At 44.8% G+C, this 25,555-nt stretch overlaps 1 protein-coding gene across 5 annotated transcripts; it reads right to left on the reverse strand.

The window, feature by feature from the left end:
* Positions 1 to 436: 436 nt before the first annotated feature.
* On the reverse strand, positions 437 to 21,314 carry Nsun4 (NOL1/NOP2/Sun domain family, member 4). 5 transcript variants are annotated; one of them, XR_003955016.1, is made up of 7 exons: positions 21,119 to 21,314; positions 15,765 to 16,099; positions 12,120 to 12,274; positions 10,536 to 10,635; positions 7,504 to 7,664; positions 3,187 to 3,311; positions 437 to 1,746 (listed from the first exon to the last, which is right to left on the reverse strand). XR_003955016.1 is itself a non-coding variant. In NM_001369075.1 (7 exons), exons 3-7 carry the CDS (start codon positions 16,043 to 16,045, stop codon positions 1,470 to 1,472), a joined length of 999 nt encoding a protein of 332 aa, NP_001356004.1. In that variant the 5' UTR covers positions 16,046 to 16,099; positions 16,577 to 16,657; positions 18,077 to 20,909; the 3' UTR covers positions 442 to 1,469. The 5 variants fall into 5 exon arrangements, 3 of the variants coding, with proteins under 3 accessions (NP_001356004.1, NP_082418.1, NP_001356005.1); NM_001369075.1 differs by lacking the exons at positions 10,536 to 10,635; positions 21,119 to 21,314 and adding exons at positions 16,577 to 16,657; positions 18,077 to 20,909 and having other exon boundaries at positions 442 to 1,746; NM_028142.5 differs by lacking the exon at positions 10,536 to 10,635 and having other exon boundaries at positions 442 to 1,746; positions 21,119 to 21,246.
* Positions 21,315 to 25,555: the final 4,241 nt, after the last annotated feature.

Consider the following 25,555-nt stretch of genomic DNA (forward strand, 5'->3'; position numbering starts at 1 on the left):
TCCAAGGGCCAGCAGACCCTCTCCTCCCTAGTGATTGCTGCTTAGCATCAGGTGAATATCCAAGAGGCAGAAACCCAGGCACCAAAAGTATTCAGCAATACTAAATACAGGGCAAACAGCAGGCAGGGATTGTATGCCATGAATAGAGGCTGATGAGGGTCCTACTCAGATGTCAGCCAAGTGCCCTGCACTTCTAGTCTACTAGCTTCACTTGACTTAAAGTCTGGAAGGCCTTCCAAGGTCCTCAGTTATAATACAAATCTCAAGAAAGGAGATGTCTTAACCTTTGCTAACGTCCTTCTCAATGGATACTTTTAATACTCAAATAGGATTAGCAGGGAAGGCATGAAAGATGAAAAGAATGGTAATAAAGGAGGGATACAAAAGTGGGAAGAGCCAATAAATATTCCAGTTATTGACAAGGCACGCACACACACAGTTGACCATAAGCAATGTTTACTGTTTCCTGGCTCTAAACGTTGCTTTGTTCTGACAAGTGTTACAAAACAATCAGCACGCAAGTCACCTTACGTAATGTCACCCCAAAACACCGCGTGTGAGGAAAGCCTGCTATGTGGAAGAACTCAGAACTCTAGAGGATGTGCAGATGAGCCAAAGCAGGCGCCAGAGCTGGGCCACAGACTAGAAATAAAATCAAGACTCTTGAAATAAAATGTCAGGAAACTCCGAGGTACTTGGAGAGCGAAAAGAAGTAGGTTGCCATTCTGAAGATGAGGAAATCCAACTATTTACCATGGTCCCAACCATCTCTCTAACAGCTCCATAGTTGTCATATAGGAATTCCCAGAACACTTGCTGATATATGAAGAAATAAAAGAAGAAACATACAAAACCAACCTGTACCACAAGCAGCTTTTGCAGCCGCATCTGAAGACGAGCCAGAGCACTCAGGAAAGCTCTCTCTGTAAGAGGATCATCAGCCACAGGCTCAACCGCTTCAGTTACTTATTCCTTAAATTAGACCATGTGCCATATGGAGACACTTGGGGAGGCTGGCGGGCCTGTGGGTTGATTAAATGGAACTCACCAGTGTGGGAGGACTGGAGGCCTGGCTGGGCACTTTGGAGAGTGTGCTTGGCGGCTTCAGCTGACACATAAACATAATAGAACTTAGACTGATGTGATGTACCCAACTGCAGGCCCACCCTTAGAGCACTTCAACAACTTTATTGGCTAAATGTTTCTTCCCAAATTTACAGCTTAAACTATGGGCTCATTCACAGATTCTGTCTTAATCCCTAATGGAGCAAGGGCCTTAGTAGAGGCTAAGAGACATGAGACATGAGTTAGAAACCTGCTGATAATCCAGAGCTGGGCAGCAGTCCCTACTGCCTGCTGTTTGCAACTATCTTTAGATGTAATGGATGGAGACAGGCCTTGGGATACACCTGCCACTAGCCTCAGTTTCAATGGAGTCATCACCTTCCTACTTCAGGGACAGGGTGGCACTATGGCAGCCTATGCAGTTTGCAGAAGTACATAGGTCCAAAATTGACCATGAGGTTTGGTATTACCAGCTCCCCAACCTGGCAGGATGGGAAGAAACAGAATGTGTCCATGAAAAGCTTTCGGAAGTGAGACAGGTCTTCCACTTGAACCTTGATGTTGTATTGATTGGCCAGAAGCTCAATGGCACCTTGCACCACATACTCATTCTGTAAGTGAGACAGTGAGCAAGTTGAATAGACAACGTGACCTCCTGGTTTGGTGGCAAGGAGTCCAGCCCTGAAACCAAGAAAAAAAGCAATAACTAGTATACTTCTCGGAAGGGTGAGAGCAACACGGGGCTAGGAACACAGGTAGGGTGGTCTACTACCCAGTGGAGTGGCAGAAGATGAGGCTTTCCTCTAGGAGCCTTGCTGGATGTTTGCTTGGTTCTTTCCTTTGTGAGCTACAACCCTGTTATATAGCACAGAGTAGCCTCCAACTTGCCATCCTCCTGCTTCAGCCTTCCAAATGCTGGGATTATAAGCACATACCACCACACCCACCTCTACAAACCCTCCTTCAAAGAATCCTTGATGGGGCTGGAGAGGTGGCTCAGCAATTAAGAGTGCATACTGCTGCTGTGGAGGACCCAAGTTCAGATCCCAGCACCCATGTCAAAACTTCCTACAACTCCAAGCCCAGGGGGCTCCAAAATCTTTAACCTCCGTGGGCATCTAATAGTGTGCACATGCCAATATGAAGACACGTATGCATACACATAATTATCACTAGCTAAAAGAAAGACCCTTTGAAGCCTGATTCTAGTTATGAGCTAAATCCTAATAATGGCTATCAAATGAATTCTCTCCTCAGTCATACAGACCCCTGGAGACCTTAACCCCCTTCACTTTTTTCTCCTCTTTCTTTTCTCCCTTTCTCTTTCTCTTTTTCTATTCAATCCTCACCCGTGCCCACCCCCCACCCCCGCCCCCTGCCTCCCACCCTAAGGTCTCATTATATAGCCCCAGCTGACCTAGAACTCACAATGTAGTCCAGACTGGCCTGAAAATCAGAGATCTTCCCATGTCTGCCTCTCAAACTCTGAGATTAAAAGCATGCACCATGCCTGGCTTCTTTTTAAAATGAATAAATGGAATAGTTTTGTTTTATTATTTAAGAAAATATTTCTTACTTATTTTATTTTATGTGTATGTGTGTGCCTGAATGTATGGATATGTGCCATATGTGTGCAGGAGCCCATGGAAGTCAGAAGAGGCATCACTTCCCCTGGTAGTGGGATAACAGATGGTTGTGAGAAGCCATGTGGGTACTGGGAACCAGACCTGGTCCTCTGCAAGAGCAAATAGTGCTCTTAACTGCTGAGTCATCTCTCCGGTCTCCTTTTTCTCTCTGAGATAGGGTCTCACTATGTTGCCCAGGTTAGCACCTAGGATAACCCAGACTCCTAGGCTCAAGCTATTCTACTGCCTGAGCTTCTAAAATATCTAAGGATAGCTGACAGAATCTGCTTTTCAAAAATGCTGGCACTGGCACTAGGGATAAAATGATGAAGTAGAGTAGTTATTATTCTAGAAAGAACCAACTCATGAAGCCTCCTGCCTCCAGGCAAATCTCCAGCCAAATTCTTACATATGATGGTCTTGGCTTCCAGTCCCCCAGCAGAGATCTCAGGTGACTAGACCCTAATGGCTGAGATTCTGTAACTATGTTACTCACGCAAGAAGCTGCACCTGCAGCATAGGCAACATCTGTCGCTCCTTCTTCCTTGACCGCTGAAAGATGTTGTTCTCTTCCTCATGAAGGGAATGGCGGTCCGTGGTACATGGCACATCTACTAACACCTGCCCAGAATGGTAAAAGATAAAGCATTAAGGCTCCTTCTAGGATCTTCTGACTTAGGCCCCGATGACAGAGTTCAGTGGAGACGCTCCGTCTACCCATCCCGCCATTGCAGAGTCCCCGACAAGGATTCTCATTGTAACCTGATAGAGAACTGTGAAACAGTGAGCGGGAAAAATAGTATATTTAGAAATATTCATGGTTGATCAAAAAGCAGAGGCAGAGGCAAGAGGACTGCTACAAATCTGAAGGTAACCTAGACCCTGGTTTTCTAGACCAGCCACAGGCACAGAGTAAGACCCTGTCTCAAAAAGTAAAATTAAATTAAATTAAAATATATGCATGGTAGTACATAGTTAGCGTTCCAGTACTTGAGAGGTGGAGGCAGGAGAATGAGGAGTCATAGCCAGCCTCAGCTTACAGAGTGAGTCTGAAGCCAGCCTAGGTTTCATAAGACCCTGTTTCAAAACAAAAGCTGCATATAAATAATTGTAATTACATAACTGATATCAACTTAAGAAATAAAAGCTTGCCAGGCGTGGTGGCGCACGCCTTTAATCCCAGCACTCGGGAGGCAGAGGCAGGCGGATTTCTGAATTCAAGGCCAGCCTGGTCTACAAAGTGAGTTCCAGGACAGCCAGGGCTACACAGAGAAACCCTGTCTCGAAAAACCAAAAAAAAAAAAAAAGAAAAAAGAAAAAAGAAAAGAAAAGAAAAGAAATAAAAGCTTAGTACTTCAAGGCTCTGTCCTTCGCTATTTGGTGAAAACATCCAATTTACATATGGTAAACACTCAATTTACATGTTACATAATAAAACAATCAGAATTCAAAATTATCGTAAAACAATGTCAGGGTACAAGGCCCTAGGTTCAATCACCAGTACTGTTCTAAAAGAAAAAGGGGAGGAGGGACTGAAGAGATGGCTCGGAGTTGAGAGCACCTGCAGCTGAGTCAGATGGTTCACCTGTAACTGCAGTTCTGGAGGGATCCGAAGCTGTGGCCACTGACACACATACGAGTGCACGTGCACACACATGCGTGCGCGCGCGCGCGCACACACACACACACACACACACACACACACACAGTAGCAAAGGCTGGCCTTGAACTCACAATTCTCCTGCCTCAGCTCCCAAGGGATGACAGGTATGTACCACCACATCTGGTTTCCAATATTTAAATATTTTAAAGTAAGAAATACAAAATCATTCATTAATTTACCAGCAGCCTTTTCTATACTAAGCACTTGAGACAGACAAAAGAATGTCTTAAATATCCCTATATGTATGTTTGACAAAGGTAAAACAATCTTTGGAAAGATATTTTTGGCATAGAAGTAAATTAAAAATAACCCAATTTTGCCAGGTGGTGGTGGCACACACCTTTAAGTCCCAGCACTCAGGAAGCAAAGGCAGGTGGACCTGAGTTTGAGGCTAGCCCAGTCTACAAAGCTAGTTCCAGGATACCCAGGGCTACATAGAGAAGTCCTGACCTGAAAAACCTAAAACAAAAACAAAAAACCTGCCCAGTATTCAATATTGATCTATTCTTTGGTGAACTAACACAGTATACACATAGTAAGAAAAAGGAACAGGACACGGTGGTGCCCTCTGTAGTCCTAGCATCAGGAGGTAATGGCAAGAGGACGCAAATTTCAAGGTCATCCTTTGCTATAAAAGCTAGTGTGAGGCCAGCTTAAGCTACATGAAACCCTGTCTAAAAGGAAAGTGGGGCAAAGGGCAGGGAAAGGAGAGGAAGCTGTGAAAAGTCTTACAATCTGCAAAAGGTGGCTGGACTCAGGCGATGGAGTGAGGGTGTTGGGGTCCTGTGCCCTCATGCACAGGACCAACAGAGTTCAAGGAGACTAGAAAATAAGCGGCAAACAGATCCTTATTTTGGTACCAATACACCACAGATATCGCTTATCAGTGTCAACTGTGAAAGCTGCCAGCCTCATCCAGGGCAGGAGCTGTTCAACATCAGCTATGGCACAAGCATTGCTACAGCAGAAATGGTCCAATGTGTGGTTACCAGCCATATGCCAGGATGGCTCGCTAGCTCATATCAGCCTCCAGTGTGCTTTTACACTTCCCCCTTGAAAAAACATGGAGAAAAATATGTTCAAATAAGCATTTTATTATTGGAAATAAACTTTAACTTGGGAAGGGTGGGATGGAGGAAACCTGTGAATGGAAGGGAGGGGTGATGGACATGCAGAGTGCTGGACTCTCTCCAACTGATGGACAAATATGACTGAAGAAGAATGGGGTTATCAGGTCTGTCGAGGCCTGAGGTAGCATTTTTCTCTGCATCTAGAGTGTCTAACACTTCCTTTGCACACTACTATTTCTTCAACAAATAAATTAATGAAGATATCTTCAAGGACCAAAGCTATTTCAAATGTCAAGTAAACTGGGAGGGAATTCATTCTCCATTGCTCCACAAGGCATAGCTAAAATCAGTGAACAGAAAATGATGAGGAATCTGGCAACGATAACAATGTTGGATATTTGCTGTAATCTGAAACTGTGCAAAGGCATTCTTAGTTAACCACCTATGGGACGGGCAATACAATGTACCACACTGAAGAAGTTAAACACAATTCAAAGTTTAAGTTACTCACAAAAGGCAAGTCATGAAGCCAGGACTCCAGTCCAAGGAGCCTGAATCAAAAATGTTAGCCCTCACCCACATGCCATGCAGTCTACACATTTTTGGTTTTCTAAGACAAGGTTTCTCTGTGTAGCCCTGGCTGTCTTGGCATTTACTCTGTACACCAGGCTGACCTCAAACTTGGAGATCCGCCTCCCTCTGTTTCTTGAGTGCTGGGATTAAAGGTTTGTACCACCACTGCCTAGCTATATACTTTGTCCATTTTATACTGTGTACAATATACAGTGATCATAAATCATGTTTTAAATAAGTGAGTTTATAGTGTGCTAATTAAAAGAAAATAACTAGGGGCTGGAGAGATTGCTCAGTGGTTAAGAGCATTTGTTGCTTTTATAGAGAAACCAGGTTCAACTCCTAGCATCCACACAGTGGTTTACAATTGCTTTTAATTCCAGTTCCAGGGAACCTGGCTCCCTCTTCTGATCTGAGGGCACCAGGCACACATGTGGTACACACATACCCGAAGGCTAAACAATTATCCACATAAAAATAAATAAATCTAAAAGAATTTTTTAAAAGGAAATAAATAACTTAAAAATATTAAGAGTTTCAACAACATACACAACAGGGGACTGTGAGAGGTACTGCAAGTTTTATTAAAAACTGACCAACAGGGCTGGAGTATTGGTTCAGCAGTTAAGAGCTGTTCTTTCAGAGGTTTAGAGTTCAATTCCCAGCAACCACATGGTGGCTCACAAACATCTGTAATGGAATCTGATGCCCTCTTCTGGTGTGTCTGAAGACAGCTAGAGTGCACTCACCTATATAAAATAAATAAATCTTTAAAAAAAAAAAGACAGACATAAGCAATACTAACAGGATAGAGAAAAACATGCTCATTGCCAGAGAAAGCAAGATTGGCCAAACGTCTAAAGCACTTCTCAAACTCTGTCAAAATCTTAACTGATGGAAACCATTAACCAGCAATTTTACTTCAAATGCATAAAACTATGGACTACACCTGAGGATATTTTAATTAATTAAAAAGTCATAGATGTCAGAATGAATACCACATGCTGCCATTTCTATTAAGAAACTCACAAATCTATATTTTCACATACAAATTACGCAAAGACTATAAAAAATAAAAATAGTTATCTGAAGGAAGAGGAAGAAGATGGCTGTGTACAGTCTAAAAAGAATGTTATTTTCCACTGGGGATTCTCTTATGCCTCCTGAATTTTGCACCATGTGCTATTTTAATATTCAGAAATAAAATGTTCTCATTCATACTCATCATTGCAAGAGGTTGCAAGAAACCAAGTGACTTCAGAAATAAAATATGCCTAATAACTTTTTCCACACGCAGTTAGGTTCAAATTCTTTTTGCTGCCAACTATCTCTAATGAAAACAGTAGCCAGTCATCTAAGCTGAACTTAGAGCTCTGCAAATGGCACTGTCTCCAAGTCACTCATGGAGAACTATCTAGGTCCAAAAACAGTTGCACACATTCAAAACCTAGGGCTAGATCTTACCCCTGGGATCAGAGGCCAGAGGACAGAGTCAGAGGTCACTTACCCTATCATAGGTGTCCCCCTCCAGTTCTCCCCACTTCCTGCCATCCCATGAGGTAACTCGGACTTGGTTCCCTTCCCTAATATCTTGAGGCACATAACTGTGAAGGACCTTCTGCAGTCTGCCTGTTCGGGAAGTGGAGAGGTCGTTGGCAGCTAGATTACCTGTGGAAATAAAGAGTCTTCAGAGGCTCTGACAACATCATCACATCATACCAACTAAAGGTGTTAATGGAAAACAAGACCAATTCTTAGATAAACCCAGTCAACAAAGACCCCCAAAGGCGGGGATGCTTGTAATATATGTGGTACCAAATCCGTCACTCAGGGGTAGTGGTCACAAAGACAAACATCTATGGACAGGAAAAGTGGATAGTGTCTAGGGGTGCAGGGTATTTACTGTAGTTACAGCAAGTTTGGGGAATTTCCATACAGGTCAGCAAGTTGGTATTTTAAAAACTGCATTTTTGGCATAATCTGCAGTTACCAAACACAGGGGCAAAGCCACCTGACCAACAGGATGGCTGGGTTATCAATATGTACATTGACCCTGCTGTTGTTGCCTGACTGGCTGTTGCTGGGGGTGGGAAGTGCCAAAGATGTTTGCTCAAGTGGACTTTGTGGTTTTCCTCCTGGAATTGGAGTTTAACCCCTGGAACTTCAAAAAATGGAGTTGGTTGGGTCTTACAATGCTGTGACAGAGTCTTATTCTGTAGCCTAGACTAGCTGTGAACTTGAGGTCATCCTGCCTCAGTGCTAACTCGTACACTAGCCTTGCCGTTTTGTTGCTTAGGTTTGGTTTGGTTTTGATACCTGTGGTACCTAGACTGTTCTTGAAGTTTTCAAGCAATTCAGTTTCAGCCTCCTGAGTAGCTGGGACTACATGTGTGTGACCCAATCTCTTTGAAACACTTGTGTCTTCTCGTTGGGTTTCTATTGATGTGATAAACACCATGACCAAAAGCAATTTGGAGAGGAAATGGTTTGTTTCAGTTTCCAGTTCTTCATGGAGGGAGATTAGAGCAGGGAGTCAAGGAAAAAACCTGAAGGAAGGCAGAAACTGAAGCAGAGACCATGTAGGAACTGCTGACCTGCTTGGTCCGTTTGCTTTCTTCTATACCCCAGGGCCACCTGCGCAGGGGTAGAACCCACAGAGGGCTGGACCCGCCCATAACAATCACTGCCTCATAACTGCTGAGGTACCTCTCTGGCCTCCAGGCAATTTGGATGGAGGCCTTTTCTCAGTTGAGGTTCCTCTTCCCAGATAACTCTAGCTTGTGTCAAGTTGAAAACAGGACAATATGTCTCTCTTGGTCTTCAGTACATACTATAGATTATTCACCCGAATTTACTATTATCTTACTCCTTAATAACAGAACCCCAATTATATAGAGAGGGCATTGTATACCTTTCCTAGCTTTCTTTTTTAGAGATGTATTTATTTTATATATGTGAGTACACTGCAGCTGTTTTCAGACACACCAGAAGAGGGCGTCAGATCCCATTACAGATGGTTGTGAGCACCATGTGGTTGCTGGGAATTGAACTCAAGACCTCTGGAAGAGCAATCAGTGTTCTTAACCACTGAGCCATCTCTCCAGCCCTCCTAGCATTCTTTTACAACTCAGTATGATTGGTTAGTGAACTGTAGACACTAACACCATGTAAGACCTCTGAGAAAACGTGTCTAGAAGGCTAACAATCATTTCCTTCTGCCTCAAAATCAAATGGCTGACTTTCTAGCAGTCATTCTAAAAATGATGCCTAAACCAAACCAAGGAGCAGAAATAAAAACAGCAGAGTCGGGCTGGTGAGATGGCTCAGTGGGTAAGAGCACCCGACTGCTCTTCCGAAGGTCCGAAGTTCAAATCCCAGCAACCACATGGTAGCTCACAGCCACCCATAGTGAGATCTGATGCCCTCTTCTGGTCTGTCTGAAGACAGCTGCAGTGTACTTACATATAATAAATAAATAAATCAATCAATAAATCTTAAAAAAAAAAAAAAACCAGCAGAGTCCCTGATGAGTGTAGGGCCTCCACACCATCCCTTGACTTCCTGGATAGTTGAAGCTTTTCAGACAAGCATCACATGTCTGAGAGACATATTTCTTCTTAGAAGCTTAGCCACTTAGTTTTCTTTGTTATAAAACCAAGCCTAATAATGGACTACTTTACATTCTCTTATTAACTTTTAAAATTTGAGTGTATATACATCTATGTAAGTGTATGCCTGGGTGCACGCCTGATAAAGCCAGAAGAGGGCATCAGATACCATGGAGTTGACGTTATATAGGCCATTACAAGCTGCCTGGTGTGGGTGCTGAGAGCCAGGAGTTCATAACTGCTGAGCTACCTCTCTAGCCTCCACCCTCTCTCTGACAGACAGGAGTTTAAGAAATATCTGGTTGGTTTCAGTTCTGCTATATGAAAAACGTTCCTGTGAGATTGATGTTAAGGCAGGCCTAGAGGCACATAGCTTGTAGTGCCAGCATCTGGGAGGTTGAGGAAGGAGGATCAAGAGCTTGAAGACAGGGATAAGAAAATGTGACTCTGGGGCTGGAGAGATGGCTTAGTGGTACAGGGCACTGACTGCTCTTCCAGAGGTCCTGAGTTCAATTCCAAACAACCACATGGTGGCCCACAACCATCTGTAATGAGGTCTGATGCCCTCTTCTGGTGTGTCTGAAGAGAGCAACGGTGTACTCCTATACATAAAATAAATAAATAAATCATTAAAAAAAAAAGTGAGTTCAAGGCCAACGTGGTCTACAGAATGAGTTCCAGGACAGCCAGGGCTACACAGAGGAACCCCACTGGGAGTGACACTCAGCCACAGAGGCACATGGGAATGAACAGTACTGAAGAGCTAGAGGGTGCTACTAGGAAGAGGTTTAGTGTCCCCATAAGAAACATCCCAATTTCTAAGGGCACTTAACATTTAAAAAAATCAAACACTCTGTTCAGGAGGAAACAAACTGAGAAAGAAAAGGTAGCTTCCAGTTCCACTTCCATGTCCAACCTTTGTACGACTTACCACAGTAAATCCTAAGTCCCACGCTTGCCCTGAGACCCAGTCTATGTTCCTGTGACCCAGTCTATGTTCCGCGGCCAAGAAGCCAGGCCTGGGTGAGTACCTGGGATGAAGAAGGGATGCTGCTGGGTTAGTGCACCTTGGAAACACTTCTCCCTTGCCGTTTCTCTCCTCTCCCTTACTTCTCCCTTGCCGTTTCTCTCCTCTCCCTTCTAACGGGAATCTCACACAGCGCAGCACAGCGCAGCATCCAGGATGGGCTCACAACTCACTTGCTAAACTTGTGCCAACAGCTTTTTCTCTTTTCCTTTTCAGCTTCCAGAAGCTGAAAACAATTTACTCATGAGAGGCTAGGGGCTAACTCAAACTGTGCCAGCCAGCTTCGGAGTAACAAGAATAGAAGGTTGACACCTAACAGAAAGGCATGTGGCGGGAGAAGTCCAGCAAGCTCTAGATCAGATGTGAAAAGCACACGTGCCTATTCCTCAGGACTCAAGAAAAAGGTACCTTTTTTTTTTTTTTAAAGATTTATCTATCCAAAAACAAACAAGCAAACAAACAAAAAGATTTATTTGTCACTCTCTTCAGACACACCAGAAGAGGGCATCAGATCCTATTACAGATGGTTGTGAGCCACCATGTGGTTGCTGGAAAATGAACTCAGGACCTGGGGAAGAGCATGCTCTTACCCGCTGAACACTCTCCAGCCTGGTAAGTTCTACTTTAAGGCAGCCTTTAGCCAAAGCCTGGCTAAAAGGAGCACCTATGAACACCAGGGTTACCTACGATACCAAAACACACGAAGAAGCTTCAGCCTGTTCCCAAAGAATTTGGAATTTTTATTTTTGTTTTTTAAGTCAGGGTTTCTCTGTGTAGTCCTGGCTGTCCTGGACTTACTCACTCAGTAAACCAGGTTGGCCTCAAACTCAAGTAGATCCACCTGCCTCTGCCTCCCAAATGCTGGGACTAAAGGCATACACTACCACCACCACCAGAATGGGATTCATAATCTTGAGGAAGGAGAAGACACATATCCATTAATGCTCTGAGGAAAGGCTAATAATGTTAATGTGCTAACAGGTGATGCTCATGGCATGGGTGCACAGGAAGGAGTCATTCTGAACAAGCCAGTAGCAGCTACGAGAGAACATGTCCTGCGGGTATCACACCCAAACTGAGGCTCAAAAGCTAAAAGGATTTAGATAACACAGCCAGGGGAGGATGGGGGCTCTAAAGGGAGGTAACGTGAGCAAAGGTAGCAGGTGTGCTGGAAGCCTCGAAAGCTTAAGAATGACATAGAAAGCTGAAAATAAGAGGTTGGCAATACAAAGAAGTGAGACTTTACCTTACAGACAAATTAGCAAATACAAAAGGGTGAGAGGATCACGTGGTGGATTTATCAGGGCCCGGATTTAGTCTGCCTGCAGAAGCCTTCATCAGCCATTTTTTTTTTTTTTGACCAACTGACAATAAACTTAGTAAATATTATTATCCCCGACCTTGGGACTAAATTTATGACATTCAGTGTGCCCTCCTTGGTGAAGTGGGGAATCCCTGCATGCCCAAGACACCATGCCACTGACTTACGGCAACAACCCGTCTGAAGTAATGCCAGCGTTTTGCCCCCAGGAGCAGCACACAGATCAAGCACAGTGTCTCCATGCTGCAGACCAAGAGCCAGGACAGGGAGCAAGGAGGCAGCATCCATCAGGTAGTAGTCCATGAGACCCAGGCTGCCAAGTCTGGAAGAAAGAAGACCATCACACCGACCAGGAGCCAAGCTGAGCAAGTACATGCCCTTATTATTTCCCAGACACTCATTCATCTATACAGCATCCACAGTACTCAGTCATTCACCTATACAGCATCCACAGTACTCAGTCATTCATCTATACAGCATCCACAGTACTCAGTCATTCACCTATACAGCATCCACAGTACTCAGTCACTCACCTATACAGCATCCACAGTACTCAGTCACTCATCTATACAGCATCCACAGTACTCAGTCATTCACCTATACAGCATCCACAGTACTCAGTCATTCATCTATACAGCATCCACAGTACTCAGTCACTCATCTATACAGCATCCACAGTACTCAGTCACTCATCTATACAGCATCCACAGTACTCAGTCACTCATCTATACAGCATCCACAGTACTCAGTCATTCACCTATACAGCATCCACAGTACTCAGTCATTCACCTATACAGCATCCACAGTACTCAGTCACTCATCTATACAGCATCCACAGTACTCAGTCACTCACCTATACAGCATCCACAGTACTCAGTCACTCATCTATACAGCATCCACAGTACTCAGTCACTCATCTATACAGCATCCACAGTACTCAGTCACTCATCTATACAGCATCCACAGTACTCAGTCACTCATCTATACAGCATCCACAGTACTCAGTCACTCATCTATACAGCATCCACAGTACTCAGTCATTCATCTATACAGCATCCACAGTACTCAGTCACTCATCTATACAGCATCCACAGTACTCAGTCACTCATCTATACAGCATCCACAGTACTCAGTCACTCATCTATACAGCATCCACAGTACTCAGTCACTCATCTATACAGCATCCACAGTACTCAGTCATTCACCTATACAGCATCCACAGTACTCAGTCATTCACCTATACAGCATCCACAGTACTCAGTCACTCATCTATACAGCATCCACAGTACTCAGTCACTCATCTATACAGCATCCACAGTACTCAGTCACTCATCTATACAGCATCCACAGTACTCAGTCATTCACCTATACAGCATCCACAGTACTCAGTCATTCACCTATACAGCATCCACAGTACTCAGTCACTCATCTATACAGCATCCACAGTACTCAGTCACTCATCTATACAGCATCCACAGTACTCAGTCACTCATCTATACAGCATCCACAGTACTCAGTCATTCATCTATACAGCATCCACAGTACTCAGTCATTCATCTATACAGCATCCACAGTACTCAGTCATTCATCTATACAGCATCCACAGTACTCAGTCATTCATCTATACAGCATCCACAGTACTCAGTCATTCATCTATACAGCATCCACAGTACTCAGTCATTCATCTATACAGCATCCACAGTACTCAGTCACTCATCTATACAGCATCCACAGTACTCAGTCACTCATCTATACAGCATCCACAGTACTCAGTCATTCATCTATACAGCATCCACAGTACTCAGTCACTCATCTATACAGTATCCACAGTAAAACTTTTAAAAAACAAGATCAATGTCTCATATCCCAGGCTGGGCTCAAGCTTGCTAGAAAGCTGAGAATGACATTGAAGTTCTGATCCTCCTGCTGCACTGATGAACTATGGAATTACAGGTTTGAGCTACCACACCTGGCTTATGCAATATGGGTAAAACTCAGAGTTTTGTGCATGCTCAGTAAACATTCTACCAATTAAGCTACATCCCCATCTCTGAGTGATCCTTTTTAAAACAGTTTAATTTACTCTGAAATAGCCTTGCTAGCCCCCTTGCTAGCCCTTCTCTGGGCCACACACACTCCTCAGGCCTTACAATTCCTATGCCTTTTGTCGTAACACTTTTCCTTTAAATATCCCTGATGTGCATCCTTACTTCTGTCAGGCATTGCCTCAAAGTGACCTCTTCAGAGCCACTGGCAGTTCCTATCTAGTCTGTCTAAAATAACAGCTTCTCTTTCTTATCACCCTCTATCTCCAGCTGCACTATTTTTCTTTAAAGCGCTTGTTCCTCACTTTAAGTTGTGTGTGTGTGTGTGTGTGTGTGTGTGTGTGTGTGTTCCTTTATTTTCCCATATTAGAATATAGCTCTGGGAGGGCAAAGATTTTTGTTCCCTGGAATGTCCTGGCTAGTTTTGTGTCAACTTGACACAGGCTGGAGTTATCACAGAGAAAGGAGCTTCAATTGGGGAAATGCCTCCACAAGATCCAGCTGTAAGGCATTTTCTCAATTAGTAATCAAGGAGGGAGGTCCCCTTGTGGGTGGTGCCATCTCTGGGCTGGTAGTCTTAGTTCTATAAGAGAGCAGGCTGAGCAAGCCAGGGGAAGCAAACTAGTAAAGAACATCCCTCCATGGCCTCTGCATCAGCTCCTGCTCCCTGACCTGCTTGAGTTCCAGTCCTGACATTCTTTGGTAATTAACAGCAATGTGAAAAAAGGAAGCTGAAAAACCCTTTTCTCCCCAACTTGCTTCTTGGTCATAATGTTTGTGCAGGAATAGAAACCCTGACTAAGACACCGGACTACTTCCCAAGACCTGAAACCATGCCTGGTACATAGCAGGAATTCAATTTTATCAGGTTACACTTTAAGATACAAAGTACTTCACTGGTTCAGAGGGAATGGTCATCAACTATATGCACTGGGGCTACCTGAGTTGGGCCTGATGAAGAAATCAGAGGCCTTCATTAGGTAAAAAAATGGAAGAACATTCTAGGCAAAAGAGAAAAGAATGAGTAAGGTACAAAAGAATAAAAACTCAAAGCTTCCTTAAGAATTAGTGAGAAGAGGGCCGGAGTGTGTGTGTGTGTGTGTGTGTTCCATTCCAGCCTCAAGCCTACCATTCAAGTTCTGGTATCATAAGCTTATACCACTATATCCACCTTCCTATTCTCAAGGCATAAAGCACAACTTAGCACTTGGCTGTACAGTCTTTTCCCACTGAACTTCATACACACAAGCACCACCTCTGGAAGAGACAAAGTTCTGTTTTTTTTCAGGTCTATCACTAACTTGCACTCCTGGGCAACCCCTATTTCCTATCAGAGTCCACTTCCTCTCCTCCTCCTCTCACAGGTGGCTGACAGGGCAAAGGAGAAGGGGAGACACATCTTCACTGGGAAGGATGCAGTGAGTTGCTCTTGTGAAAGGTAGATGTTTTCTGCAGAATGCAGAACAGGCTCCGAGTGCAGGTTCTGGGGTTCAAACTTGCTAGGACTAAATACCAAATACACCACTTGCTCTCTGGATGATCAAAAGCAAGTAGCTTTCTTAATTTCTCTGTACCTCAAATATAAAAAAAGAGCAGCTATTATATTCCCATCAGGGTACTGACAAGAGAGAGAGTACACATACAGCACTTGGGCAAACACCTAGTCTGCAAACACTAGACATACCAACAAAACTGGAGGGCAGGGCTGAGCTCTTCAGATCCACTTGTACCAGGCACTCAGAATGACCCCACCATTCCAGCCCCTACCTGGCAGGAGGAAAGCGGCTGACGTCCCCTCTGGAAAAAGTGAAGCATCGAAGATTTGGGCTGCAGTCCAGGGATGGAGTTGGAGAGAGGCCACTCTCAGGCTCCAGTTTCTGGTGAGAGATGGCTTCACTGACGAAGTCCTTGGCACTCAGCTGCTCCAGCTTAGCACTCACACTATCCCAAGCAGCAAAATTATTGACCAATGCACCATACTTCTGCTCTGAGAGAAGACTAACACGGATTGATGGCCAAAGATCCCCAAACTGTACACTGTAGGTCATGTCAAAATTCTGCAGAGCAAGCCGACTGGCCGTGAATTGTGGTTCTGTGGTAGCCTAAGAGAGAAAGAGCAAGTGTATTAATCATTCCAGTCTTGACTCTTATCTCTTATCATGTGACTTTACTGCAGTTTCTGTTGCTGTGATGAAACATCATGACCAAGGCAACTTGAGAAGGAGGTTTATTTCATCCTACACTTCCAGGTGACACTCCATCACTGAGGGAAGCCAAGGCAGGAATTCAAATAGGGCAGGCACTGCAGGAGCTGTCAGAGAGCCCACAGAGGCTGCTGCTTGCTGGCTTGCTTACTCATGTCTTGCCCAGCCTGCTTTCCTATAGAACCCAGAACCACCAGCCCAAGGATGGCACCACCCACAATAGGCTGGGCCCTCCCCCATCAATCATTAATTAAGAAAATGCCTTACAGCTGGATCTTATGGAGGCAAATTATCAATTATGGTTCCCTCATTTCACATAACTCTAGGTAAATTGTGTCAAGCTGACATAAAACTAACCAGTATATCTACCAATACCTCAGACCTCCAAGGCAAATTCAAGTCCACTCAGTGCTCTCTCCTATCTTTGCATCTTGCTTCTGCCTACCAAAGGAAGAACTGGGAGAGAATGAAGTTAGCCTTCATATCACAGATTGGAAGGGACACATACCTCTCATAGTAACTCTAGGGGTCATCAAAAAAGAGAGTCAATGCTAGGCAGAGTGGTGCACTTGTAATCCCAGTACTCAGCAGGAGGATCTAGAGTTCAAAGCTAACGTTGGGGCTACAAAAGCAAATTCGAAGCCAGGGTGAGTAATACATCAGGAATCTCTTGTTGAGATGGCTTTTTGCCACTAAGCTTGACTACTTGTGTTTGATCTTTGAGACCCACAGGGCAGAAGGAAAGGATTGATTCCCTTACTTATTGTCCTACCTCCCAAGGTGGACCGTAGCACATACATGCACACATGCACATAAACCATACCCACACCAATAAATAAATGTCATTTTAAAAAGTCTCCTATATGGGGCTGGAGAGATGGCTCAACAGTTAAGAGCACTGAGTGCTCTTTCAGAGGTCCTGAGTTCAATTCCCAGCAACCAAATGGTGGCTCACAACCATCTGTAATGGGATCCAATGCACTCTTCTGGTGTGTGTCTGAAGATAGCTACAGTGTACTCATATAAATAAAAATAAATAAATCTTTTTTTTTAAAAAAAAGTCTCCTATAATCCTACTGCTCTGGAGGTAGAAAAGAGGGTCATTCTTGGTTATATAGAATTCAAGACAAATTAGGATACAAGATACTCTATCTCAAACACACACACAAAGACACATAGAAGCATCTCAAAAAAAATAGGAGGGAGAGATTGGTTGAGGGCTTAATCTGAGATGTACCTCAATGTGTGTGCTCTGAGATGTGTGTGTGTGCACCTGAGATGTGTGCTCAGTGTATAACAGTGCTTGCCTAGCACAAGCAAGGCCCTAGATTTATACCTAGCAAATGTGAAGGGGGTACTTAAGTAACCCAAGGGAGAACTTTTGAAGAAACTGTGAAGGTCCTGGGGAAACTTGAGGCTTAAAGCTTTTTATGACAGATGGTTTCTCTGCATAAACCTAGCTGTCCTGGAACTTGATTTGTAGACCAGGCTGGCCTCAAACTACAGAGATCCACCTGACCCTGCTGCCAAGTGCTGGGATTAAAGGTGTGTGCCACCATGCCTGGCACTTCTATTCTTTACAATCCTGTTTTCAAAGCTTGTTATTGTCTATTAGCTTATGAGAGAGCTCTATGGCAGTGGTGCTCAATAGGATACAAATAATTCTCTGCCGGGCGTGGTGGCACACGCCTTTAATCCCAGCACTCGGGAGACAGAGGCAGGCGGATTTCTGAGTTTGAGGCCAGCCTGGTCTTCAGAGTGAGTTCCAGGACAGCCAGGGCTACACAGAGAAACCCTGTCTTGAAAAACAACAACAACAACAAAAACAACAACAATAATTCTCTTTCCCATCTGATAGAGCAATGAGTCACTCACCTAAGATAATGCAGTGACTGGACGACGTAATGCACAGAATTATAGAGCTGAGAGGTTTTAGGTTTCCCAGGAAGGCAGAATAAAGACAGTTCACAGAATCTTTAGGTAAGAATTAAAGAAGAATGACTGCTATTGGCCAACAGTGAAGGACTTGAGTCAGATTGAAAAAAGAACTGAAGACTTCAGACGAGGAGTTGGCCCTCATTGTAACAACTGAGATACTACTGATGGCAGTCTTGTTAATGCACCTTCTACCCTCGTCTGGGTTTTTGTTCTGGTCAGAACATGCATTCTGGTCATTATTTCTTCTTACTGTGAGGACTCTTAATCTGTCCCACACTTTTCCTATGCTGGAGACTCTTGCTCTGGCTTTCAATTTTACCATCTGCAGGACTCTGGCTTTGCTTCCGACTTCTCTTATGGTGTTTGACACCCATGTTGGTACTCTCATTACGGTCCTGAGTACTGCTTTGGAGAGGACTACTGCTCCGGCTCCGACTTCTGCTCTGAAAGGCACCCCTTCTTAGGGGACTCTTGCTTTGATTATGAAGGGAGCTGTTCTTGTTTGGGCTCTGACTTTTGTTTTGGTGGTTAATCTGGCTGTCACTACTTTGATAGTCACTACAAACAATAGTTGAACTGACAGAAGTGCTACAGGTAGAGGAGGTCTTGGATGGAGGCAAAGAACAGCTGTAGGGGATCTGGGAGGGATTGTTCAGTGGGACTGGAGAAGTCACAGCATAGGTATGAATGCCACAGGGAACAGTAGTGGGGCAAAACCGAGCTCGAGGGACAACAGGTAAACATCGGGGGTCAAAGGGTGTTCTCAAAGGGATAAAAGAATAGATGTGGGTGGAACAAGGAGGCGCCACAGACTTGATATGGGATGGCGGACCCCTGGGAGCAGAATAAGTGCCACAAGGGAGAACCGCAGGCTGAGGGAGAGGTATAGACTGATTTAGGGGACTAGAGAGTGGGGATAAATGGGAGGTGGGAGGAACCACAGAATACATATGAGTATTGCAGGGGGAAACTGGAGGTGGTACGTGGGGACTACTCTTAGGATATCTACTGGGCAAAGCAGGATTACAAGGCGAGCTATGAGGACAGGAAGTAGGAGCAACAGTTTTGAGGACAGCGGTCTCTGGGGGAGGTTCTTTTGGGCAGGAATTTGAAGTAGTTGTGATGGCTGGCTCCATACATGGACTAAAGAGGCCAAAGGACTGGGAGGGAGGCTGAGGACAGGTGTTGGTCTTATGGGATTTAGAATGGCTAGGAGGAGTGTGGTGGGGTGTATTGTCTAGGGACCGACACTTGTAGGGATTGCGTCGTGATTCAGGGGATTTGGGGGACTTCATTTGAGGGGGAGCTGAGGTAGGAGGGCGGGGTTCATTATAACCTCTGGGTGACTGAGGTGGAGCTACACACTGGTTGTTCAGGGGAGATGGGAAATACGGGGAAGGATTAGGACACTGAGGAAGAGGTGGTCCTGTGGTGCAGGAAGGACCAGAAATTATAGTACCTGGGGTTAGTAAGAGGTAAGAGTTCCCCCCAGGCTCCCACAGAAAGGACCCTACACAGGGCTTCTGGAGAGCCTGAGGCAGGGATGAGCTAGGAGAACCAGCACTCTCAGGTGGTAGGTTGATAACACAGAAAGGACTCCTAGGGGCAGATATCTGGGAATCTGGGCATAAATGGGAATAATGAATACAGCCCTCTTGAGGTGAGATGGGAGAGCCAGACATGCCTGCCTGAGAAGAAAGTGGAGGGCCACAGCCATTTTTCCCAAGAGGTACATCAAGCTGTGGTTTAGGTTCACAAGAGTTTGGAGGCATAGGGTTGTCGTGGTAAGGGTTGCCAGAGGGTGGGGAAGATGCTGAAGAAAGGGGAGGATCATTGTAACTTCTTCTAGAGGGACAGTGGGGCCCTCGGTGAGAAATGGATGCAGGGGTTAGAGGTCTAGTTTCCACAGATCGGTGAGCAAGGGGAGGTGAAATTGCAAGGCCAGGTCTCAGGGGCCGATGGGTAAGAAGAGGTGAAATGATGGAGTAATTTCCCTGGGACCCTGGCATAAGGGGAGTCGAAATCACCGGGCCTGTCTCCAAGGTTATATGAGTAAGTTCAGGGGAAGTTACTGGGCTGGCTCTAGGGGCCTGATGAATGAGAGGTGGGGAAGTCACATAACAAAGACGCGGACTTGGAGGGCATGAACGCTGAGATTCTGGGGAATCAATATAGTTGCAACATAGGTTCCGCTGATGAGGAGAGGGTGACCCCTGAAGGCTGAATCGGTCAAAACAAGGAGAGGATGAACCAGCTGGCTCTTGTCTGTACAGCCTTCCTAGGAGTGGAGAAAAGGGTTCAAAGGGGCACCTCTCCGGTGGGGGTGGGGAGGAGAGGACTGGGGGCGGAGGGGGCGGGGTGGGGATCCGTCGAGGTAAGCACGGAGAAGAAATGGTGAGGCAAGAGAAAGGTTCTCTAGAGTAAGGGGGGTTGGTGAATCTGTTGCCTGCATTTGGAGAAAGGCCAGCATTACAGGAAAGGTGGTCGTTGAAGTCTTTCCCGGGCGCCACAGGCACCTCGAGAGTGAGAACAGGGGTGAATCCTTTCCTGCAGGACGACGGAGACTCAGGAGGGAAGGAGTAGTTGTTAGGGCAGTCTGCTTGAGGTGAAGTTGAAGGGGCTGAAATTTTAAGGAGGAAAGGAGGGGAAGAGTTCATGGGACTGGAGGGGAAGGGTAAGAGGGAGGAAAGAAAAGGAAAAAGAAGGGTGGGAAGGGCAAGATAAAAGTAAGCAAGAAAAAGTAACATGAGGCGATGTAACGTCACCGAATGAAAGCTCAGGCCGTGACTTAACAGAGAGGGGCGGAGTCAGGGGGCTGCTTACGCAACAGGAAGAGGCTTGTGGTTAATAAAAGGACAGGCAGGCGTGAGACAAGAGCTCCAAGAAGGTTACGGTCCCTGGAGTTCATGTCCCGAATGCAACTGTGAGTGACGGGAAACGCAAGGGCTGGATAAGTCTCCCTCTAATGTCAGACCTTACCCATTTCTTCTTATATCGATATCTCCGCGGGACCGGCGTGAAGTCCACGAGCTTCAGCAGCTTCCGAACACATCTTAAGACGGGCGCAGCCATGTCAACTAACAACGCCAATAATTCCGACTGAAACTGCAGCTGCGCTCTCGCGGGTTCCGGGAAGGATTGAGGGCTGCTTAGAATATCAGCGGCAGACAGGGCGGGGCTAGGCTTGCGGCGCCCCCAGGGCTCCGCCTACCTCCACACCCCACCCACCAGAATCCTCGGGGCGCACACGAAGCGGTGGCTGTGCTAGAGCATCTAAAGGAGCTCCTAGGAAGTTGCAGGGAAGGCCTTCTGGGCTCAACCTGCATGGAGAAAGCTGCCGAGGTAGAACGAAATTAGAGCAGACTATAGACAGAAGCGGAATTGCTAGGAAGCCATAGAAGCCAGTTTCAAGATCTTCCTTTTAGACGGTTCTTTTCAAGACTCGGTACCTAATTTTGTGTTCTTTCTGAGACTATCAAATTGACTACGCCGCTTAGGATCCAAGAAGAAAGGGGGTGATCACTATTTTTAGAAATGATCGTTTGGCTGAGCAGAGTGGCATATGTCTTTATTCCAGCACTTGGAAGGCAGAAGCAGACGGATCTCTGTGAGTTCCAGGCCAAGCTTGGTTTTCATAGCTACAGGTCAGACAGCTTTTCTGTAACCTTACATTTATTCTTATAATGTATTGCCACCCACCATATAGTATAATCAGCTAAGTCGTAATTTTTTAAAAATGTTAAGTATGTCAAACTGATCTCTGGAAGTTGTGGGGCAGCCAACGTCTTTGAATTAGTGAGCTCCAGATTCCATGAGACCATCTGAAGACGTGTGGTGTTGACCTGCAGCTGCCATTCATAGACCATATGCACATATGCATGAACATATACAAACATATAACACACTCTTTTCTTTTCCTTTTGATTTTTGAGACAAGATCTCACTACATAGTCGTGGCTGGCCTATAACTCTCTATGTACACCAGGCTAGCCTGGAAATTATACCTGCTTGCTTCCGTCTCCCAAGGGCTGGGATTAAAAGGGTGTGCCCAAACTGTAACTCATACAAATATAGAATGAGCACCTGCCAAAAATTGTACTCATCATCCAAGTCACATACGTATCTGTCATTATCTTTTTTTTTTTTTTTTTTTTTTTTTTTTGGTTTTTCGAGACAGGATTTCTCTGTATAGCCTTGGCTGTCCTGGAACTCACTTTATAGACCAGGCTAGCCTCGAACTCAGAAATCTGCCTGCCTCTGCCTCCCAAGCGCTGGGATTAAAGGCATGCGCCACCACCGACTGGCTATCTGTCATTATCTTAAACAATAAAAGTAAAATAAGACTTAAACAAGTGAGAATTTGAGTTTCAAAATTTTAGTGAGCCAAATGAGGCCACGATGGCACATGTCCTTTTGTTTCTTTTTTTTTTTAAGAATTTTTTTTTTAAGATTTATTTATTATTATATGTAAGTACACTGTAGCTGTCTTCAGACACTCCAGAAGAGGGAGTCAGATCTCATTACAGATAGTTGTGAGCCACCATGTGGTTGCTGGGATTTGAACTCAGGACCTTTGGAAGAGCAGTCAGTGCTCTTAACCGCTCAGCCATCTCACCAGCCCCTTTTGTTTTGTTTCTTGATTTATTTATTCACTTTACATCCCAATCACTACCCCTTTACCAACTCCCCTCCCACAATGCCTCCCCCATTCCCTCTTCTCCTCCTAGAGGGTGGAGGTCCCCCCCCAGCTATCTCCCCACCATGGCACATCAGGTCTGCTTGGCAAAACGTATCCTCTCCCATTGAGGCCAGACAAGGCAGCCCAGCTGGAAGAACATATCCCACAGACAGGCAATAGCTTTTGGGATAGTCTCTGCTCCAGTTATTTGGGACCCACATGAAGACAGAGCTGCACATCTTCTACATATGTGCGGGGAGGCCTAGGTCCAGCTCGTGTATGTTCTTTGGTTGGTGGTTCAGTCTCTGAAAGTCCCAAGGGTCCAGGTTAGTTGACTCTGTTGATCTTCCTGTGGAGTTCCTATTTCCTTTGCAGACAAAGGTTCATATCTTTAATCCGTGAGCTCCTGGAGTCTGAGTCAGGTGGATCTCTTTGAGTTAGAGACCAGCCTGTTCTGCAGCGAGTTGAAGGTCAGCTAGGGATATATAGTGAAAACTGTCTCAATTTTTGTTGTTTTTGTTTGTTTGTTTGTTTGTTTGTTTTTTGCTGTTAATGTAATCAGAGGAATGTAGTGAGAATTTTGGTTTCTTTGAAAAACCCAGAAATATGGGAATATATTCTTATTTTAACCTCAAGTGTGGGACATGGGGCTGCTTCATATTGTCCACAGCAGCTATGATTTGCCTCATGCTATAGCAGGGGTGTGATTTTGCCAGGAGCAGATAATTTATGTGATTGTGTGACATTTGGAATTCTGGGGACTTTTCAGAGGGTATATAAATGCTAAGGCCCCTAGAGGCATGGTGAGTAGTTGTGTAAAACCCTGACCCTCAGTCAGTGATACTTACTTCAAGATGCCTCTGAGTGAGACACCGAGATGTAGATTGATACAAAAGCAAGAGGTTTATTTTCCAGTGCATTAGGGTCACCCCTCAATCAGTCACAAAGAGAGTGACAAGAAGTAGACCCTGAATGGCTATTACAAGCAGTTTTTATACATTTTAGGGTTAAAGGTTACATCAGCAAGGTTACAGTTATTGGTTAAGCATATTGACCTTTAAATCTATTGGCTAGCAAGCATGGCATGCATTTGAATGTCTACCTGGGACTTTCCAGAGGGTGAGGTGACTGTCAATACATTTGGAGAATTTTTACTCAAGAATGTTCCTGTGGGTGAAGAATGGAACTTGGCCTAGCCTGAACCCCAAGCAGGAGGGAGAAACTGTAATGAGGATGTGGGACTGGAACAGTCCTGAGGGGTTTCTGGTGGTTAAATAATTGTCCATAGAAGTAGAAGGAATTAGATATACTGCTAGAGAAGATCAAACTTGCCCCAGGGAACTTGATCTGCCTAATCAGCAGAAAATAGTCTAATGATAATATTGTCCCCCTTTCCTTTCTATCTTTTTTCTCACCTATCTAGTATTAGGGGATTGGAAGACTAGAATAAGGGCTGAGAAGGATGGAAGAACCCACAAAGTGCCCAAAGTCTGACTACAGAGGGATGCTGAAATGACTTTGCTACTAGTTGCAGAATTGTAATATCCTGAGTATTAAATTGTAATGTGTATGTGCTGGAGAGATGGCTCAGTGGTTTAGAGCACTGACTGCACTTCCAAAGGTCCTGAGTTCAATTCCCAGCAACCACGTGATGGCTCACATCCATCTATAATGGGATCCAGCCCCATCTTCTGGTGTGTCTGAAGACAGCTACAGTGTACTCATATACATAAAATAAATAAATATTTTTTTAAAAAGTAGTATATAGTTTAGTAGAATGCTTTCTTAGCATGCATATATTGAGGCCCTAGGTTTGATCCCTCATACTGACAAAATCAGTAACAACAACAAAACCCTATAATGTTTGCAATGGCCTTTTCTAGTATATGGAAATTAACTCTGCCAAGGACCACCCACCCTTAGCTTGGAGAGGGATTCTGAGAAAGGGGTGTTTAGAAGTGGTAAAAACAACTCAAAGTCAAATCCTGGGTCCAAGCTGACAACCTATGTTCTGATGGAAACAGCTTTCCAGCCTGCTTTTTCTCTGTTCTGCTTTCTCTGAAGATCTCCAAGCATCTCTCCACTCTCCCTCTACACAGCTTTCTCTTGCTATTCTCTGCTCAAGACAGTTCTCCAAGCAGTTCTTTCTTTGGTGTTCTACAAAAGTCTCTGGGTAGCTCATCTCTTACAGATCATAAACCCAGTCTTTTATTTAATATATCAATCCAGTCATTTACTCCAGGTTCCCTTTTGACTATCCCATGAATCAGCATTCTATGACCCAGCTCCTTGATTCTTGGGAGACAGCAAGCACATATTCCTTTTTTTGTATGTAAGTGCACTGTAGCTGTCTTCAGACTCACCAGAAGAGGGCGTCAGATCCCATTCCAGGTGGTTGTGAGCCACCATGTGGTTGCTGGGAATTGAACTCAGGAGTTCTGAAAAGGTAGTCAGTGCTCTACAGCCCCAAGCACACCACTTCTTCTTCTTCTCCTTCTCCTCCTCTTCTTCTCCCTTCTCCTCCTCCTCCTCCTCCTCTTCCTCCTCCTCCTCCTCCTCCTCCTCCTCCTTAACATTCCAGGGGCAGGAACCATGTCATTCTGTTCCTACCAAGGCTATGTTGGACCTGGCATAAATCCATCTTTACTGGTCAGAATTCATTAGCACTACCACAGGTAAGTATAATTACACTGCCATCAGCTTTGTACAAGTTCACTTCAGTTCCTACAAAGACATCA

This window comes from Mus musculus, chromosome 4, assembly GCF_000001635.26.
Source record: "Mus musculus strain C57BL/6J chromosome 4, GRCm38.p6 C57BL/6J".
Classification (NCBI taxonomy): domain Eukaryota; kingdom Metazoa; phylum Chordata; class Mammalia; order Rodentia; family Muridae; genus Mus; species Mus musculus.

Coding starts and splice junctions, on each gene's coding strand:
- Nsun4 (NM_028142.5), bottom strand. CDS start 21,211: ATGGCTGCGCCCGTCTTAAGATGTGTTCGGAAGCTGCTGAAGCTCGTG. Junction 3,312..7,503: donor AGGGGGACACCTATGATAGG/GTAAGTGACCTC, acceptor CATTCTGGGCAG/GTGTTAGTAGATGTGCCATG. Junction 1,747..3,186: donor CTGCAGGTGCAGCTTCTTGC/GTGAGTAACATA, acceptor TCTTGGTTTCAG/GGCTGGACTCCTTGCCACCA.